At 27.8% G+C, this 21,079-nt stretch overlaps 1 protein-coding gene across 4 annotated transcripts in view; it reads left to right on the forward strand.

The window, feature by feature from the left end:
- The window catches only part of LOC129981948 (cell adhesion molecule DSCAM-like), a 627,118-nt gene that overhangs the window by 526,085 nt on the left and 79,954 nt on the right, over window positions 1-21,079 (forward strand). For all 4 annotated transcript variants that reach the window (XM_056093016.1, XM_056093014.1, XM_056093015.1 and 1 more), the window contains exon 22: window positions 20,045-20,277. In XM_056093016.1, coding sequence (XP_055948991.1) covers window positions 20,045-20,277 — 233 coding nt within the window. The remainder of the gene's footprint in view (window positions 1-20,044; window positions 20,278-21,079) is intronic.

Here is a 21,079-nt window from a genome sequence, read left to right on the forward strand (position 1 = left end):
AAATTTTTGAAGATAAAGTCAAAAGAAAGAAGATTTTTTTCCCACTATTTTCTATTTTCAATGTTGTATTTAAGTCTCTATTGACGGTTAAATGTAAGTATTCAGTTTTTGAATCAATTTGAAAGTAACAGGAATCTGGAAGAGAATTTTTAAATCAAAGACAATTTGTTGTTGTAAATGAGTTAAACATTATTATTTTTTAAATATTACTCTTTCCCATTTATTTCCATTATTTTAAATCTAGTTTAACACAAAAGTTTTGAGAACAGTCCTATTTTTTTAGTTATTACTACACATGCTCAGTATATAAATAGGTACTAATTAATAAAAAAATTACTTAAAAATAATTTTTGCGTAATATTTACTAAATCATATCTTATCATTTATTGTATTTGTAAGTAACTACTGAAAGAAAATTATATAGAAGTTTCAATTTCTATAGAGAACACATATGCAATAATTTCTCTTTTTATACATGAATAAAACAATTTTAGAAATTAATTTATTAATAAAGTAAAATTATAGTCTTTTAAAAATTATTTGGCAAAAAATGTTTTTGAACTTTTAAATTTTCTAAAAGCTTTTCTAAGCTTCAGAAAATTTGTATCCTTTCCCTCATTCTTCCGATTGCATGTCCCTTTTCTTGACGCGATCTATGCCACTCAAATTTCTATTACGCTCAAGAGAAACACTTGGAGAAGAAAATATTTTGATTTTACAAGCTGGAAGCATAGCAGCCGGAAATAAAATGATACGCATTTTCTGTAAATTGTTGACATAGAATATCAATTTTCCTTTTATTTTCGGAGTTACATATTGGCATTGAATAGGTCTCTTGTCACTGTGGTTTCATTGAAACGATATGAGAGGTTAAACGAAAAATATCAGATTGATTTTTTTGCATAAAAGTAAATTTTCAAATTTGGAAATAACTACATTGTTTAAATACATAAAAAGAAATTAATCATACAAGGCAGTATGAAATTTCTTTTATATATATATATTGAAATTTGTATCGCTGATGATTTCTACTAATAAAAGAAGTAAAACTATTTAATGAATACTTTCCTATATTAATGACTACATTTTTCACAACTGACATGTAATTTATAAAATTTTAGCTGTTTATTATGCACATAAATTTATTTAAATTAGTATAGTGTTTAATATATATGTATCTTAATCTGATTTTCAGTTTAAAAGGTGATTCGGAAATATGTTCAAATAATCAAAGTTTATAATAACATTTTAGTTCTAATTGCATCATTAGGAGACATAATAATTTTAAACAAAAGCTTAAAATCTCCCAAATATTTCATTTTTCCGACAGCTCTCAAATTTCAATTTTTTACGGCTTTACAGAGATTAAAGTTGTCCAACTTTGAGAGTCTCAATTATAAATTTGCGAATACTTGCTCGAATTCAATTCCTTTATAAAAATTTATTCTAACATCTATTCCACGCTTCTCTCTTGATAGTTTCATCGTTGTCTTGATGGCTAATTAATGTACTGGATAACATTTTATGGGTAAGACATCAAATTCTTTAAAAATGTCGTTGGTATGTGAATTTAACAGACGCTACGCTTCTCTTATTTTCATCAAATATTCTGCTACTTTTACGGAGTTGAATTCTGGAAAACGTTGTTATGCTTCCCACGTTGTCTTGAATTTTTCTTGAATTATTAATAATTCTTTTGTAACTCAGTCCAGCTAACAAAATATATAAGCCAGGAATCACATATAAACATCGAAAGTTGCGTAGAAGTTAAAAAGAAAATTCTAAATTCCAACGCATATTTTCCTACCTATAACTTCTAAATAAATTCAATTAGACCTTATTACTCCACTTATGCTTCTAAACTCCCTACTTAACCAATTTCTGAAAATTTACAAATAATGTAACTAGATCCTTTGAAAGAAAATATGTTTCACTTTTCCAGTTTCCAATAATTTTCGGACGGCACTTTATGTTGTTTCAATAAGTCCTTTAGTATATCGTTGTTTGATTTTGTTCGTCAGGGCTTAAGTGAGGACAAGATGAAGCCATAATATTGCTCACTTTTTGCAATTTTCCTTCTCTCGACAAGGTCAAACAGATGAAAATTCAAGGATATCTAGGATAAAAATAAAATATTTTGATAAAAGCTTTTAAGAAATAGCTCAATATCAGCTCTCTGAAACTTTGAATAAGGGCATTGTAAAACGCGTCTGTGATGGAATAAAATACTGATAAATTAATCTTTAAAACGATTTTGCGGATAAATGTAGTATTATCATATGAATACATTAGTATAATTTCTAATTTAACATTTGCAGTTAGTATTTAAACATCTTATCTTGTCTTTTGATCTGTATTGTACACCTAGTTGCCATGAATGCAAGTTCACAAATATAAAACAGACAAGTAAAACGTCAAATAATTTGAACCCAAGTTATGTAATGTAAATAAGATTTCCATTAAAAGGATACTGGGTAGTAACAAATTTGAAATTTTCAAATCAAGACTTATAGAAGTTTAAAATACAATAGATAAGATTTCAAAAACGTGAAATAATTTTGAATTGGTCAATAACTTTCATGCTTACATTGGAAAGCCCAATAATACTTATTGTTGCTAAATTAAAGGAAGTGATAATAAATGAATGATAAAATGCAATACAGTAAATTCCCGAGTATTCTGTTCGCGATTATCCGGCTTCTGTAGTATTCGGCCAAGTTTTCTTTTATCGTAATTAAATGAGGAAGGTAAGGCGTCTATCAAGTATTTATTAAAGATTTTTTCAAAACTCAAAAACTGAATTTTGACTCTTATTTCAGGGCTATTTTTTCATATCTGTGCAATCATTTATCAGTGGAAAATAAAATAAGTTTGACCCAATTTTCTTAAGAACTAGACCTATGACAGTACGTTAATGGTTTGTTTATGTTTCCTGCATTTAAATTGGACATTGTAAAATTTATGTTAAAATGTGAATAGTTTATATTATTTAACTTACTTTTTCTCTAATAAATTCTTTAAATTGCATTGCATATATAAATATATATAAGCTATCAGTACAAAGCCTTCTATTTTAACCCGACATGTTGTCGGGTTAATAACTGCTTCTATTATTTACCGGGTTGTGGCTGCGTTCACATTGAAATGAATGGAGGGCTTTGTACTCAATAAGAAAGAAAAAATAGTACTATAACAGTGAGTTTTGAATAAAAAGTTTGTCTTCTCATATTGGTGGGCAAAGAATTCTTCATAGAATTCTAGCCGATCTGGCTTTTTTGTTATCTGGCCAGTCCTTCCTCACACATTAAGCCGGGTACCCGGGAATATACTGTATTACCATTTTATAATTTTTTTAAAATTACCGGTTAATACCAAATTGTTCATTATTTTGTTCTTGATCTCTTAATATATCCTCAGAATTGTGAAGTGTTTCTTGAATTTAATCTTATTTTAAAAAATCGGTAGAATTCTAATATTTTATGAGATTTATGAATTTCGTTTATTTGCTAACAACCAACTAATTATTTTAATTCTTAAAATTTTTAACTCCCATTTAAATTATTTTAAACTGTATTGTAGACATAAAGTATCAAAATATGAATGAATAACTTGATATCTGATTAATGAAAGAGATTTGAAGGATATTAGATTTTCTTTAATGGGTAAAATTGTAAATCCCATATAGAACATAGATTAATTCCTTTTTCAAAATTTATTTTTTAATTTTCTATTTTGATCATTATACATCATTTTATTTCGTCAATAATCTGCGTCAATTAATATTTTAATAATTGATTTTAATAATAAAATCCCGTATAAGAATAATTTTTATTTCATGCTAACATTATCCAATATCCAATAACATTTGTGTACATATTTTCCATTTGTTGCATTGAAATTTTGGCATGGAAGTCTACAGCTAGGAAAGAAATGCATTTCGTAAAGCAATTACACAAAACACTATCGAGATTTATATTGGCCATTATGTATTTCAATAAAATATTTTAATAATTGTTTTTGATAGTAATAATAATAATAAGAATTATTTTTTATTTCATGCTAACATAATACAATACACAAAACACTTGTGTACATATTTCCTATTACTTCTGTTGAAGTTTTTGCTATGTCAGTAGCTCCGAAAAAAATGCACTTCGGAAAGCAATTACACAAAATACCACCGAGAATCGAAAGAAACATGTAAAAGAAAGATTCGTATAAAATTTCCATGTATTTTTTCATGCAAAAAAGCATCCCAGAAGAAACCGCAATTCATGCAGTAGATGACTTCAAAAGTAATCAGTCTTTCCTTGCAGCTGTAGCAGAGGAATCCCACCAGCGACGGATTCGGCAGGGATGGTTATTTCGATCTTCCAGCAAACAAACTACGTACTTGGAAAAAGGAATTCTAGGATTTAAAATCGATATAGCATGTACTAAGCGCCACATTTTTCACACAGCCTGGAGCGTCTCATATAGTACAAGCGGAAAAAAAAAATCCCCCTAAAAGTAAGAAATTCGCAAAAAATGCACCCAGCAAAAGGCACTCTTTTTATGAGCGTTGTATTCTAGACTCAACGTTTCGATATTAAAACCTGCCCAACAACGATAGTGCTGATGGGTTGAATATCTATTCACTGTGAGACATATACATCTGGAAGGCTTGTAAAAAAAGAAACATCCTGCAAATATCTCATATTCAAGGATTACTCCCCTTTTCTCACTGACACTGAAAGAAAGAAGAAAAGAAACCAATTTCCTTTTACATTGATATTTGGATTCTAGAAATAACATGCCTTTACAATGTTTATTAAAATCTGTCAGAAAGGTTCGACGCTTGAAGGCATATTGTTCAGTATGATTTTATGAAGCAGAGTTGTGCGGTTCTGAAAAATTATTTGACGATTAAAAAACACACACATCCAAATTCGGTGCTAGTGTTATTGCTAAAATTAAATATTTGTTGCTTTATCGTTATAACATAAAAATAATAGATGTTATTAATATATATTTTTAGTCATTAGTATATTATAAAAATATAACATTCGTATTGATCGATATTGAATGAATTTTGGGACAAATGATGCATAATATGACAATTTCAATATATTTTGTAATTAAATAATATAGTTCGTAATTTATTTTCGGAATACCTATTTGATATTTATATAAAGAAAACAGTGTTATTGAAAACATGTTTTTTAAATGCATGTTTTTTTTCTGATCGAATTTCAGCAATTTGGAATTAAAATATCATTGTTTCCCTTTGTAACAAGTTCTTATTAACATACTTTAATGACTATCTATTTGTTTGTCGCTTTCGTACCAATTTTGAATCGCTTTTAAACTAACTTCCTAGTGAGGTACAGACTTGAAACTTTAAACATAGCTTAGATTTGAATGATAATATATTTTTAGCTCACTTTTAAATTTATCTGTTCGGTACAAATTTTGAAATTGATTTTATTCGATCAAAATTTTTATTACTGACAAATGGTGCCATAGAAAGTCGTAGAAATGTTTGTGTTTGATATTATTATTATTTCATTTTTCCGTTATACGAAGGGTGAATAGGAAAAAAATATTATAATCATCAAAAATAATTCATTTTCGAAATATTGGCGAAATTCCGAAATTTTGTTCTTCTTATATTTCTATATTTCTATATTTTTTTAGAATTATGTCTATCTATATATGAATACAATAAACTAAATTAGGTAAGTAGTTTATTACCAAATTTGGAGATTTTTAACAAAACACAAGTAAATTCGTCTTGTGAATCTCATCTACAGCTATTCATTTCCATTTGAATGCGATAACTGAGTAACACAAATAGCTATATGAACAAAATGAGACGCACATGTTATCATTAAAATTGCAGATTTGCATTAAAAATTAGATCAAATCTGCCACAGGAAATACCACTTGTATGTACTTCGGTTGTATGTGGAAGCGAAACTCAACTCAAAAATGTAACCGCTTAGAGGAAGGCTCAGTAGTAGGATTAGATAAATAAAATTTTAGATGACGTTTTGTGGACAAAATTGTAGTTCCATATCAAACTTTGGATGCAAACGATGGAAACAAGTGTCCAAGATTACATATCCAATATTCCTCCATAATATTATGAAGGGCCAAACACGCCATACTGCGTCCTTATATTCATAAATCAGGAGGAGGAGCAATGGCTTTAGCTGATTACTGAGACTTTCCTAGATCTGCCTTTGTTAAAGTACTTAAAGTGGGAACTTTAAGTACTTTAACTCCTGTATCGTCTAGGTAATGTAAGCAAACAGCCTAAGGAGAGAACAGAAAAGAAAGTGATAGATTCTTTAATTATACAAGCAGCAGAGAACAAGTAGAGAACATTCATGTTGATTTTACTAAGGCAGATGGATAATGCTTATTTCTTTTTACAGCCCTGGGAATTACTTTGATATTTTCAAACTACGCCAAGATCGCCAAGCTCCATTATACATAAGATTTAGAGATTTCGTCAAGATAGCTGGCGATGGTTTCCATGTTTTGGCGATTTATCATGGGACCTTGAAAATTGACATGCAAAGATTTGTATTTTAAATCTAAATGGAATTTTAAATCTAAGCGGAATGAAATTTAATCTGTCAGCGGTATAGGAAAAGAACTTTTCTTATTTATTTTTAAAAAATACTCATCGAATAATTAGAAAATAATCAAAAACATAAAATACCAAATAGGGGATTACTGCAAATCCATAAGCTAACTTGCATAGACGAGTGTTCATTGTTGGACTTTTATTATAAATAAATTTTCCTAAATAAATTATTTTACCATTAAAAAATAATGCTAACTGATATCCATATACACTTTCTAGGAATTCATTATTTATTTTTGGACTTTTGTTTGCTACTCAAGGCAGCTTTGTTTGCTTAAGAGTAAAAACGCAAAGTTTTAAACGATAATATCTGGGAGATAGAAGTCTTATGCTAATGATACTAAAAGACTTTCGGATATCTTTAATTTATATAATTCAATTTAATACTTCACTGTTTTTCATTGAGTAGTACCTTGCAAAATTTTATTACAGAGTTCAAAGTCATATTTCGTAAGAATTATATTGTATTTTTAGAAAGAGTGGAGATTTTGTATTCAATCATGTAAATTTTACAGATTAAATGGAAAATAAGTAATACGTAAATAACTTTGAACTAGCGTAGAAATATTCACGATTTACTTTTTTACCTTAACGCACCGATGATACTCTGAAAGAGTTTTTATTTTTCTTATTTGAAGATAGAGCTAGTTTGCAAGAAACGAAATTCCAGAAATCAAAATTGGATGAAACGATGAAATCATTAATGTAAAAAAGTAAACACCCTTTGTTTTTATGCTTTTGATTAATTATTAGAGGTTATAGCTTAGAAAAATGCATGATTTACTGGGAAAGCTTTCCAGGTTTTGTAATTTTCAATTTTATTTCTTATTATGAAGTGGATGGTTGTTCTAAATTATCTGCCGTTATCAATTCTATCCAAATTTATATGTTACTAGCCGCTTTTGGCTATCAGCTGATTCATCATAATTAATGATCACTAAAATTATCAATTAAATTTGTAAATGGTATGAATTGCTTCTTCAGAAAAATATTTTAAATTTTCAAATTATGATAGTCATACAATTCATACTAGCATCCTTTTATTAAACAATGTTTTCCTCAAAAAGCACTGAATTATTGAATTATAATGCAGATATTCTGAATGACAAGGAGAAAAATTTTGATTGGTTTAATTTGCAGGATGAATTAACTTGTTAATTTTTAATTTGAGCTTTTATCGCCATGATGGCAATACGCGGATGAAAACTAGTTTTTTCATCCAAAAATAATATTTTCGTGCCAGAAATTTTTAATTATTTTGTGTAAAATATATTATTCGAAATAACGCTTAAAATATTTTTTTAGAAATTAATACAAAAATTAAAATGAATTATTGCGTAAAATAATAAATATCACTAAAAAGATAATTTTAAAAAAATTTAAAATAATTTTTGTACTGTAATAAATTTGGAAGTTATCACCGGAAAATCTCAAAACTTTGTTTTATTTTTAATTAAAATTATGATTTTATATGTACTAAATTTAATATATATGCTAGATCAATGGTCTACCTATAAAGCGACTACACACCCAAACACATGTGCACAAAAATAAAAACACACTTTCATCTTTATTATAATTATAGAAGGATTGTTTGCATGATTACGTTCAATAAAAAGTTTTTCAGTTTTTGAGATTCCTTTCTCATAATCTTTTCATTATTCTTTATAAAAATTTATCATTACAAGAGGCATACTAATAACTTTTAAAAATGTTTTACGTCATACATTTTCTATATAATTCCTTATAGAAATATGGTAATCTTCCTGAACTATTGTGCTTTTCTGAAAATAATTTTTAGGATAAAACTTAAAAAAAGTGTTATGCATTAAGGATAAGGAAAGTAGTACGCACATCTGATTTTAAAAGGCTTTCGAAGGATTTGTTTTCTAAAAGAATTAAGACAGCAGTTCATAAAACGCGAATTTAATTAAATTAAAATTTTTACATAAAAAATAAAATAATGAAATGCACTGTTCGTCAAGAGGAACAAATTTTGATCATATTTCATTCGCTTTCCAGAGGGAAAAAAATCTTTAAAACTGAGTTGACACTCCTTGAAATTAACTATCTGCCATAAATCAGAAAAATTAAAAATAAAACAATATTAATTAATTTTCTGGAATCTCCTGGAAACCAAATGCGCATTCTTAAGTTGTTTGTTCTTTTCATTTTTACGCTTCTGTAATTCCGCTTGCACCCCCCCCCCTCCGAAAAAAGTAGCAAAAATATCCGCTTCCAATCCAGTTGACACTTGATCAATGTTCAAGTTAATTCCATGTCTTTTTTACTTCTCCCCTTTCTGCTAAAATTGAGAAAAGAATAACGTAGATGTCTGTCCTTTTCTTTCTTTTCTCATTGCGTTCATGTAGTTGTTACACTGGAAAAAAAATTATTAGGAAATCTTAGAAAACAATTGTATTTCTTCTTTTCTTTTCCAGTTGATTCCCATTTAAAGATTTACCGTCCTTTCCTTAATCCAATGGAGTTTTTTCATTACTGAAGAATTTTTTTCCTCTTTTTTTCTTCATTTTGGGGCACTTAATTAAATAGAAAAACATTCACCTACATTGCAATCTTCGGTGGGTTTTTCTCTGATGCATTTTTTTTTATTACGATATTGCTCCTTCTTATATGCTTCTTTAAAGGTTGTCTAAGCATGTTAAATCGCAAAAATTGTTTTCGACTTCTAATTAGGGATTATTTAATTACCATGCATAGTTTTTGCTAAATGAACCTTAACAAACATTTTTAAGTGAAATGTGTTACATTAATTTTGAAAATACATTTTATAGTGCAATAATACATGATCCAAATATATTTTAGTGTTCATTAAAATTGAACGGATTAACATGTATTTATACATGCACGAATGCCATTCAAATTAGTATATTACTTTCCTGCCGGCGTCCTGGCATAGGGGCAGCGTGTCTTCCCCATGATCTGGGGGTCCCGGTTCGAGTCCCAGTTCGGGCATGGTTGTTCTTCTTCGTTCTATCTGTGAGGTGAATGAATGTGCCCCCTATAAAAAGGGATTGTGCAAGCGAATGGAATGCATGAAGTAGCTAAGTCTTACTCTTGGCCCTAGTTGGAGCTACTGAAAAAACAAGAGACTCTCATTCGGCTTAAATCGCTGACAGATAACTGCCAGCGGGTTTATAAAGTGTCATAAGTTACAACAACAACATATTACTTTTCTTTATTAATCTCCAATTTCATACAAATCATTGCCAAAGGCTACTAGTGCATATGAATTAACACGTATTACTAAAAATATAAGCAAGAAAAGTTTTGAAGGACATGCATGAATTTCCATAAACAGACTATTTTATTAATAAATATAAAACGCAGATACTTTAATTAACTATATGTAATAAGTAGAAAATAATTTTGTTGAGGGCTACTCTATCAAAAAATAAGACATGAATAAGTTTACAGATGTTTCGATTTAGCTGTTTATTTCATTATCAAATTTTGCTACTTTATGGTTTATCAAGATTCGCTTTCCAGTTATATAGGAAGCCCCAGAGTCAGTGATCTTTTTTTAAAAAATAAAACAATGCATCATATATCCTAATTCCTTCAAACACCCAATATGGGCCTCTAGATATAATTATACGTCATGAAAACTTTGAGCAAAAAGGCTTTTACAAGTTTCCACAATATTAGAAAAACTGTTGCTGAAATTTATAAAGAATAGAAATAGGTTATGAATTTTTTTGAAACAAAATCTTTCATCTAAGTTTCTTTTATTTCTTTTCTGTTTATCCTTAAGAAACAATGAGAATTTATTTTCTGTTTTCCTATATACAGAGTATATTTTCAACTCGTTTTCCAACAGCTGATTTCTAAAGTGTTAGAAGTGGACATATATTCCTAGTTGAAAAAATACTTGATATTGCAAATTATAACACACAAAACACATTCGCGAGAGCACACATACAAATTAGTTCGGCGAATATTATTTCTTCACCTTTCCCCTACACTGCGTAACATTCTAAAAGGTATAACCAACTGTACCGTGCATCCAAGGTTCTTATTTTAACTTCACAACGAGGAATTAGTTTAAAATGAGTGCTCATTTGCACATCTATCAAGCGTGATATTCCATATATCAAACATGGTTATGATTCTTAAAAAAAGGTTATTAAACATTCTCGTATTTTGGATTGCTTATTCGTATTTCTCACCTTTTGATAGTTTCTTAAATCAAGTAGATATTCTGTCGATCATTGACACTAGAATGAGTCTTGTAAGGCATGCTGGTATTTTTCAAAATCTGGCAAATGAAACATCTTTTCTATCAGCAAATTTTGAAATTGAAATCAATGAGTAACTGAGCTGGAATTAAGGCTTAAATTTGATTCACATTTTGTAATTGTATACAAAATCAAATATATTTGAATCAAACTTTACGCAAGTTTTTTTCTTCTATCCAATATTAACAAATAGAATTTATACGAACATTCATCATTCTCCACATCAGTATGAGGGAAGTTAAATTTCACTCCTAGCTTACTTCTTCCTGTTCATGTTTAATGAAAATATGCATCTCTTATAGTTTATAAAATATTTTTTATTTGTTAAATTTATTGATCAGGGTGAGATGCTATCAGCATATAAAGGTATAAATCAAGAAATAGAGGTTTTTTTTTTATTTTTTTATTTTTTAAATTTTTTTATTGAACATTTATAAATCCCCCGTGCACCACAAAGTATCACACGGGGCTTACAGAAGTAAGTATGTAACACATTACAAAAAGAAAAATAAGAAAATTTAACAGTTATGAAGGATTACATATGTCAATAATAAATTTACAGAAATTTTCAAACGCACTTCTAGTGGAAATAAGTTGGTGAAACTCTGTAGGCCAATTTAAATTCATGTGCTTAAGAGCCAGTCTTAGGATCTGTCTTTCTTTGACAAACTTGGAACATAGAAGGAGCACATGTTCAACATTTTCCTCCTCACCAATATCACAATCGCAGGAAGATGATGGAAACAAATTAGGAAATAGAGTTTTAGAACTTATTCAGAGCTTTTGTCGATTCAAACCGGACATTTAAATGTTCTAATAATTATTTTAGATGCATAATTTTAATGGGATATTATAGTTAAATTTTAACCAAATAAAGTTGCTTAAATTAAAGCTTGGAAAATGTACGGATGTTCAGAATTAAAAAAAAGTTAAGTTCTTAATGCCTGTAAACCAAGCGAATTTAAAAGCGACGGATCTCAAGCATATAAATATAATACCTTCTATTTCCTTTTGAGGATTAACTTTAGTTAAAGTAGAAAACTCGTTACCTGAATTATAGAAGCAGCATTCCCAATGTCTGCCTTCATTTTTATATTGAATTATAGTCTAACTGGAAACCTGTTCAGTTCTCAAAAATTATGGAAATTCAAAATTTGTTTTCTAAAATGCCTGCCATATTTTATTCCTCCATTATTCCAAAGAAATATAAATGGAAAAAAAAAATTACATGAACTACAAGATTTGATTACCAAGTAAGAAATTTAGATTGAACTTTCATTTCTGCCTTAACTGTTTGGCTCGTCTATCTTACATGTTTGAAATTTCTTTTAAACCGCCATTAAAGAATAAAAGATACAATACTTTAAAATGTTTTAGCTTCATGTGTATGAATGTGCAATTTGAATTTCAGTTTTAGATATCTTATAACATATGCATAAATATATGATAATTTTCGATTTTCTCTATAAATATTTAACCACAAGTCGTTTCTAAATCGGGATACTTAAAAAATAAAATTTTATTAGGAATCATATTGAATGAAAGAATTTTTTTCTGTATTTTCATGAACATTCATTTCTTTAAATTCCTTAATTTGATGTTTAGAAAAACGATGTGGCTGGGATATCTTTTGATTTTATTGTAAGATACCATAAGCAAGACATAATTTCCTCAGGGAAATTAGTATAAGAAATTTCGTGTTTTATCGTTAATATTAGTTATAGTTTATTCAAAGAAATCTTCTACGAGAATATCAGACATTTTCATTAATTATATATATATATATATATATATATATATATATATATATATATATATATATATATATATATATATATATATATATATATAATATTAATAGCGTTAAGGCAAAAAGGATTAAAAAATATTTATTACGTTCCGTAATTCAGGTTCTGGAGCATGGAAATAAACAAATAAAAAGAAGTAAATACAAATTGGTTTATTTTCACATAATATATATTTTGTCAAAATTTGGGATAGTATAAAATATATTATTTATGCATAGGATTTTTCTCCATACTATTTTTAAAGTTCTTTAAGAAAGTTAGGAGATTAACTCGATATAAAATAAAGTATAAACGCAACAAAAATGTTGACTGCTATTTGATTTTTTATATACATAATTTCATCGTATTTGCATGTCTATCTCTCTAAGGATATATTTTTTTTTATTTCCTAGAATTTTTAGGCCTGCTGTATTTTTATTTATTTAATAAAACCTTTTAACCCTAGTCAAAGAGAAGGAGAATCGAGAAATAATTATTTCGTAATGTTTATTGATTTAAGAATAATTAACTATCTCTCTCGATTTCATGCATTTCCTTTTTAGACGTCCTATCACTTAAACTCTAATAACTGACTTTGATATATCACATTATAATTATTAAAATACTTAAAAGCATGATGAAGCGAATATGGAGCAACTGAGAATCTTATAATTTTCTCCTCATCTTCTTTGTTTAACAGGAAAAATACAGAAAAGGTTTTTTACTTACTCATCATTCTAAACAGGAAATGCTGATATCCAAAATGCAGTTTACAGTTTTCTAAAAACTGCATATATATATATATATATATATATATATATATATATATATATATATATATATATATATATATATATATATATATATATAATATAGAGGCGGCCAAAATTGTGGACACTTTTGAAAACTTTTATGTTTTCTAACTTTGTATGCTTACAGAAAATGTGTTTCACAAATTCCAACTCTTACATATCATTTTAAAGAGACTGCTGATTTCAATACGAAAATCAAAATTTAAATATTTGAAAACCAAAAAAAAGTTGAGCAGCAATAATTATCGATATACATTAGATGCTGATGATTGCAGTGAGTTATCAGTACTTAGTAAGGTAGTCTATAATATTTATTACAGCTTCACACTGATGTTTCATTGAGCTGACGAGACTTTTAAGCTCTTCCTTCGTCATTGCATGATGCCAGCAAGCAATTATACCTCAATTAATTCTCTTTTATATGATGAACGCTACAAGAGTTTTCAAACGATGACATGAATTCTCAATAATTTTGAGGTCAGGATTGTTTCCTGGTCATGATAACAGTTCAATGCTCTTTGTACTGAACAACTCTTTCGATATTTTTGCTGAGTGGCAAGAAGCTAAATTGTGCTGAAAAATAACCTATGTGTTGTTGGGAAAGTGATCACAGATGGCAGACGTAAGTTTTGGCTCTAGAATGGTATTGATGTATTTTCTTGCATTTAATGTCCCAACGATAACAAGAAGGAGAACAATACCGTCTGCTGACATGCACGACCAAATCATAACACTGAGTTCTTCATAGTTGCCTGAATGCATTCATGATGTAGCTCTTCATATATTCTATGTCTTACATATTTCCGCCATCACTACCTAATAACAATATCTTTGTTTCATCACTCCGTATAACTTGTGACCTTAGATTATCTGTCCTGTTTAATGTGTTCATTTACCCACTGTAAACTATTTATACGCTGCAGTAAGTTGAGATAAAGATTTTTTCGTTGAATTTTACCTCATAGACTAACATCTAATAATCTTCTCCTGATTGTTCTTGAACTGACATAAATGTCAACATCATTCAATTGACTTCTGATGGCTATTGATGACATTCTTCTATCTTGGAGACATAGTATTTTTATTCTTCTGTCATCAACAAGTGTGGTGCACCTTTCTCAGCTTTTTCTGCTTTGTATTTTATTGAATTTGACTCCTGATATCATAAACAAAACTTTCGGACTCCAGATGTAGTCACTGAACCACCCAACTGTTTTGCAATATCAGCGTAGGAAAGACCACATTCATGTAACACAACAAGAGTAGTTCTTTTTCTATTTATCCAATCTATTCTTTTATTTGATGTCATTGCTTCTTGACTAAATATTAGAAATATTTACAAAAATTACTATATATTAAGAGTTTTAACAAAATTTCTAATTTGCAATTTGATTACATAAAAAACAGTCTTCCTTCTACAGGAAAAATGCATAATAATGACTTGTCCCAACTTTAAACATGATAACAGCTTTTGCTAGCAGTTGTTAGCATTTGATTGATTCTCAAAACAATATCAGTGATTTGTCAAGAAAGTTAAAAATTGCAATCCACTTCATCACTGTATTTGTTATTCAGATTAAATTAAAAACAATTTTTTTGAAAATATTTGAATTTTGCTTTTTGTATTGAAATCAGCATTAAATTCTCTTTAAAATGATATGTAAGAGTTTGCATTTTGTGAAATGTAACATTTTTTATAAAGATATATATATATATATATATATATATATATATATATATATATATATATATATATATATATATATATATATATATATATATATATATATATATATATATATATATATTGCATCAAATATATTTAAGGATTGAACATAAGAATTTATTTGCAGATTTTATTTATAGAGCATATACAAACATTTTCCATCTATTATCTACAATCAGCAAAATTATATATTTTTTTTCTGCCTTGACCAATATTTCTGCCAACTTCAAAATGTGTAAAAGGATATCTTGAAGAAAATTTCACAATCTTACGTGGAGAAGCAAAGCAAAATTTTGGGTTTACAAAATTTTTAAAATAAATGACTTCGATCAATCTCCTAAATATTTGAACAAGAAAATAAATAATTTTCTTTTTCTATGAGTATTGCATTGCATATTGCAACAAGATACTTAGCTCAAGCTAGGACAACTGTTGAAGGTTACTATTGTAAAACATTTATAAATGAGATGACTTATATAAATGTCTTTGTCTAAAATTTCCTGATCTTTGAAACATGAGACGCATAATATACCTCTATTATGCTCATTGATTAACAAGAATAAAACAATCAAATGATTTACTGCAATAAAGTATACTTCAATTGTACTATTTGTTTTTGAACATAACTGCCTCTTAATTCCATCAGATAATGTCTCGAATCGACTTTATTGCATTGAGCATGAAATAAATAGGAAACATATTTAATAAATAAAAATGCTGATTGTCTTCAATTAAAAGAAAATAATTCCGAGATGTAATGCTAAAATAATTATTTCCTAACAGCATTAAAGTTCGCAATAATTAGACAAATATCTTGAGAAAACCACAACATATATTGTTTTATGCTATGCATATATATTATTATTTTTATTATTAGCTGCTTTTCGTTGACAAGACAGATATACAATTACAAAATTAGTTGATATTTTATTCATATCTCTCTCTCGAAAATTGCGACTATTGTTTTAATCTTGTCCATGAATAATATATATTTGTATGGACAAGTTTGTATACGATATGCATTTGTTTAACTATATTTATAATGTAGAAATGAAATAGAAAGAAATATTTATAGGACGTCTGCTTTCGTAATAACATTTTCTTTATCTCATTAGCAGACTATGAAATTAATATTTTTGAAATGCATTTAAATGTTACTCATACATTAAAAAATTTCCAGACACTATTACAACATTATTTAAAAATAAATATAAAATATTTTTAAATTTTTTTTTCTAATTACAAACATCTATCGATTTATTATCAGGACTAACCAGTACTGCCTCGAAATGCTGCATCAATAATTGTATTAAAATTACCTCCTTTCAAATTTAAAACCTTCTCTCATTTTACTCGAACGAAAAGAAAAGTCTTCAACCTATTAACGAATATTATATCTCTAAGAATTGGATCATTATCTACGAATGCTGACTCATTACGGTTAAAACGTGATACTTAAAGCTGAAATTCGCTTTTTGGGCAGCATTAAATCAGTTTGGATCTAACCATTTGAAACTTTAAACGACCAATTTCGCCCATATACAAGGAATGAGAGATAATTATGAAATAAGGCGCCTTTGAGATCGATTGTGTCCTGAGGTGTATTTGCTTTGAGGAGGAAAAGCTGCTGGCATACTGTCGAAATCTCACTGGCTCTTAAGAAAACCATTAATGCTTCCATCAGTTCAGAGCAAAGCTCAAATTGTTGAAAGGAATTACTAGGATCTCGTTTCGATCAAGGAATGTTTTTGTTTCTCCTAATCAGATTTCTCCTAATATTATTTGAAATTGATGAAATCTGGTGGCTTTCCAAAAGTCTTTGAGACAAAATTGGTGTCCAAATGCGGATGAAAAAGAGAATAAATAAAATAAAGTATAAGTTGTGAGTTATAAATATTTTTTTCATGTTAATGTTGTTTAAACTACTTTTTTATTTTAAATCGGAACTATAATTCAATGATTATTTTGCTTCAAGAAATGTAATTACTTCTTACCTTAATTAACGCATATAAATTATTTTTAAATTTAAATCTCTTGCACACGAAACAATACGAAACATATGAATGTATAATTTTTGCATTTGTTTACACATTAAAACTAACTGTCAGGCCGCCTGTTTGAACAAAAACAAAATAAATATCATGCGTAGTAAAATAAGTTATAAAATATGATATATTTAAAAAATAAAAGCTTTAAAAATAATTCATTAGTATCGTCAAAATTTGTAAAATTTAAATTTTTATCGAAAATCTAGGGACATTTAAGAAAAATGTAAAATTACGAATCTTTGAAGGAAATACTCTAAGAAAAATTAGATTTTAATAATATTTGCATTACATTTTAAATATTTATGAAAGTTTGCATAAATTAAAGAAAAATAATATTTTTCTTAGTTTAATTTTTTATTGCATCATTTTCAGGGATTCGTATATATATATTCTTGCTTTGACCAAATCCCTTTTTATAAAATTAATATTTTCAACATTTCAGTTGACTAATAAATGTACTTTCTAAAAATTATTTTAAAATCTTATTATTTCCTAATTTATATATTTAATGATAATTAAATGTTATGTATTATATAATTGTGTAATTAATATTTTTCTGTAATTCACTGCAGAATGGCGTCATTTATGTGAAATCAAACTTAATTAAAATAATTTAATTTAATGATGATTAAAATTTTATAATAAAAGTCTAGTTCATTTTTACTGCAGAATAATTTCTTTTTTTTTCAAACTGTAAATGAGGTATTTTATTATTAATTCTTTTCTAATTTGAAATAAAGCTAGAAAATATAGGAAACCCCATACAAACTTAATATACATTTGACGCATGCACTTATATGTGAAAAATAAATTTCAATTATATTAGTCTTAAATCTTTAAGAGAGAGAAAAAAAATATCTGAGTAAATTTAGTGGTGACATATGTGCTTTTGAGAATTTTTTTTTTTTTTTTTTTTTTTTTGTATTTTATATTTGGTAGAAAAGGGAAGGTGACAAAATAATTTTTTTTTTTTTTTAAATATAGTATACAGCAAATTCTCTCTCTCTCCCTCTATTTTCAATTCATAGATACTCATTTGTAACAGCTTCACCAATATGCAATTTATTTGCATTTTAAAAACCATGTTTAAATTATTTTGATACAAGGAAAATTCTTAATTCCTATATTTTGTTCCATACTTAACATTTTGTTGTCTTTTATGTTTCAAAGGAAAAAAAAAATATTGATATTGTTTGGCATATTTAGTATAAAAAATATTTGTATTATTATGAAATGTATGCATCAGCACCAAAAAATTTATAAATCTTTTTACTTTTAGTGAGGAGGCCGCGGTGGCCTGGTGGTAAGGTCTCAGCTTGTGAGCCGTAGGGTTCCAGGTTCGAGATCCGATTCCACCGAAGAGCCGTCGTGTAAGGGGGTCTGTTGCACGTTAAATCCGTCATGCCAAACGTCCTCCCGCTGGTGTGGTGAGTTGTGGAGAGGGGGGTGCCAGCTCAGGTGTCATCCTCGTCATCTGACCGCGGTTTAAAATTACGAGGTCCATCCCAAAATAGCCCTAGTGTTGCTTTACAACGGGGAGTTAATATAACTAAACTAAACTTTTAGTGAGAACTTGCGTTTTCATAAAATAAAAATCAAAGTTTTATTAATTTTTTCATTCGTTACCTGTAGAAGGAATTTTAAAAAAAGCAGTATAGAATTAAAGAATTCTCCTAAGATATTTACTTTCAACTGTGATGAGTCTCTGCCCGTCACAAATAACTTTCTACATTCTATGAATAACGAGTGACATATATCCATTTTCCGCTTATAAAACGGAGAAAATAGTTAAAATGTCACAAATTGCTTATATATGTCTGTTTTCTGCACTTATATCAAAAAGCTTAAAATTAGTTTGTATATCGTTTCCACAAAATTAAATAATTACAACTATTTTTTACCAATCATTTAGCATTTTTATTAATTCTCTTATTAAAAAAATAGGTGCTTGTAAAATTCCTAAAACTAATAAACACTTATTGCTGTAATTTTCCGTCTATTTTATTTTAGGTTGACTGTTTTTTTTTTTTTTTTTTTCAATATTTAAAATATTTCTAATGACATGCTTGCAGTTAAAATATTATTTACTGTCTGTATTTACTTTTTAAAATATAGAAAGGTTTTTACTATGCAGTTTTCAAATTAATAATTTGTATCTCATACTTAACTTTATAATAGAATTTGATATAGTAAGAACACTGTTAAGTTTCAAACAGAGGGTGAAACTGAAAATCTTACTATGGGATAAAAGATTATGACAAATTTAAAATTATAATCTTACTTACTGTCCATGTTTACTTTTTAAAATATAAACAGTTTATTAAGACCGGCATTTAAAGTAACTATTTTTATTATTTATCATTTTAAGTAACTATTTTTATTTATTATATTTTAACTACTTGCATTATATCGGATTGTTACAACTTCATAATATATATTACAACTTCATAAAATGGGGCTCACAATGTTGTTTCAAACCATTCAAATTTCTTAAAAACTATGGCCCTTTCATGTGTTTATTGAAAATTAAATACTATACCTAATGTAAAATATTATTAATTAAAATGAAATACTTTAATTTAATACAAGCTAATTACGACAACCAAATATAAAATTACCATTAAATTGTCTTTATACGATAAACGAAAGTGCTTATAATTAGTTCTTTTACTTTCACTTTAGACAATGAAACTACCGAGCTCGCTATCGAAAATAATTGTTGTTTCAAGTAGTTTTCAGTAACAAAAGATTTTAATTATATTATTCTTTTTTTTTAAGATTCTGGTAGCTCTGGAGGCAAAGGCGAAAATCTTTCGATGAGTTCATATGGTAAAGTAAAGCGAAGTGATCCATCAGATGATAGTCAAAGGGAACCTTTATATTATCCTACACCTTATGCTACAACGCAGCTATCTACCTACAGTGAATCACCCAATACTTCACACTGTAATACCCTTAGACGACATGATGGAAAAGGACATGAATATGATATACCGCATCGACATGCACAGGTACATATATCAGTTATACAGTTTGTACTTTTTTATATAAATTAAAGAGACTCCCTCCAATGCTAAAATCAATTATCTTAATAATGTGCAATAGCGATTGTATAGTTTAAATTTTCTACCAAGATACCCATAATGTGTAAAAATAGACTAATAATATAAAGAGTATAATTAGTCAGATGGCAATGCACTTTGCCTGACTTGTTTGTTAAGCGATTGACGACTTATCATAGATTTTCCTAGGAATCTTATTAATACATTAGAAAATTATAAGCAGTGAATGAATAGCTAAATATATCTTTTCAGTTTTCTTTACATGTAATGATAACGCGCATTTCTTTCTACTTGATGAGTTGACTGAATTAGTTGAAAACTAATTGGTTCTCTAAGACTAAATTAGTTTTGACTTTATAATATCTTCAGTTCTTCAAAATGGAAAGATTGCAGAAGCAATCTTATGTTAAAAAAAATTATAGAACTGATTTCCAAAAATTTGTTGCAGAAACAATTTATAGGTAATACATGACCATTCTGCCTCGTATAAGAATCCAGAATAGTAAATTACTCCGCAGGTTATTAAATAATAACAAGAATGTTACGACTAAATGGACATCATTGGTCCATGAAAAAACTTTACTTATAATATATATGCCTCATCATAGGAAATGTAATTTATACAAATATACTACTATTATTTTACCCCCCCTCCCCAACAACAAGTTATGAGAAAGTTCTTACTCATTTCAAAGTTATTTCTCATTCCCATATCGAACGCATCTTCTACAGATGCCCTTTAGAAGTTAAT

The sequence above is a fragment of the Argiope bruennichi genome, chromosome 8 (genome assembly GCF_947563725.1).
Source record: "Argiope bruennichi chromosome 8, qqArgBrue1.1, whole genome shotgun sequence".
Lineage (NCBI taxonomy): Eukaryota > Metazoa > Arthropoda > Arachnida > Araneae > Araneidae > Argiope > Argiope bruennichi.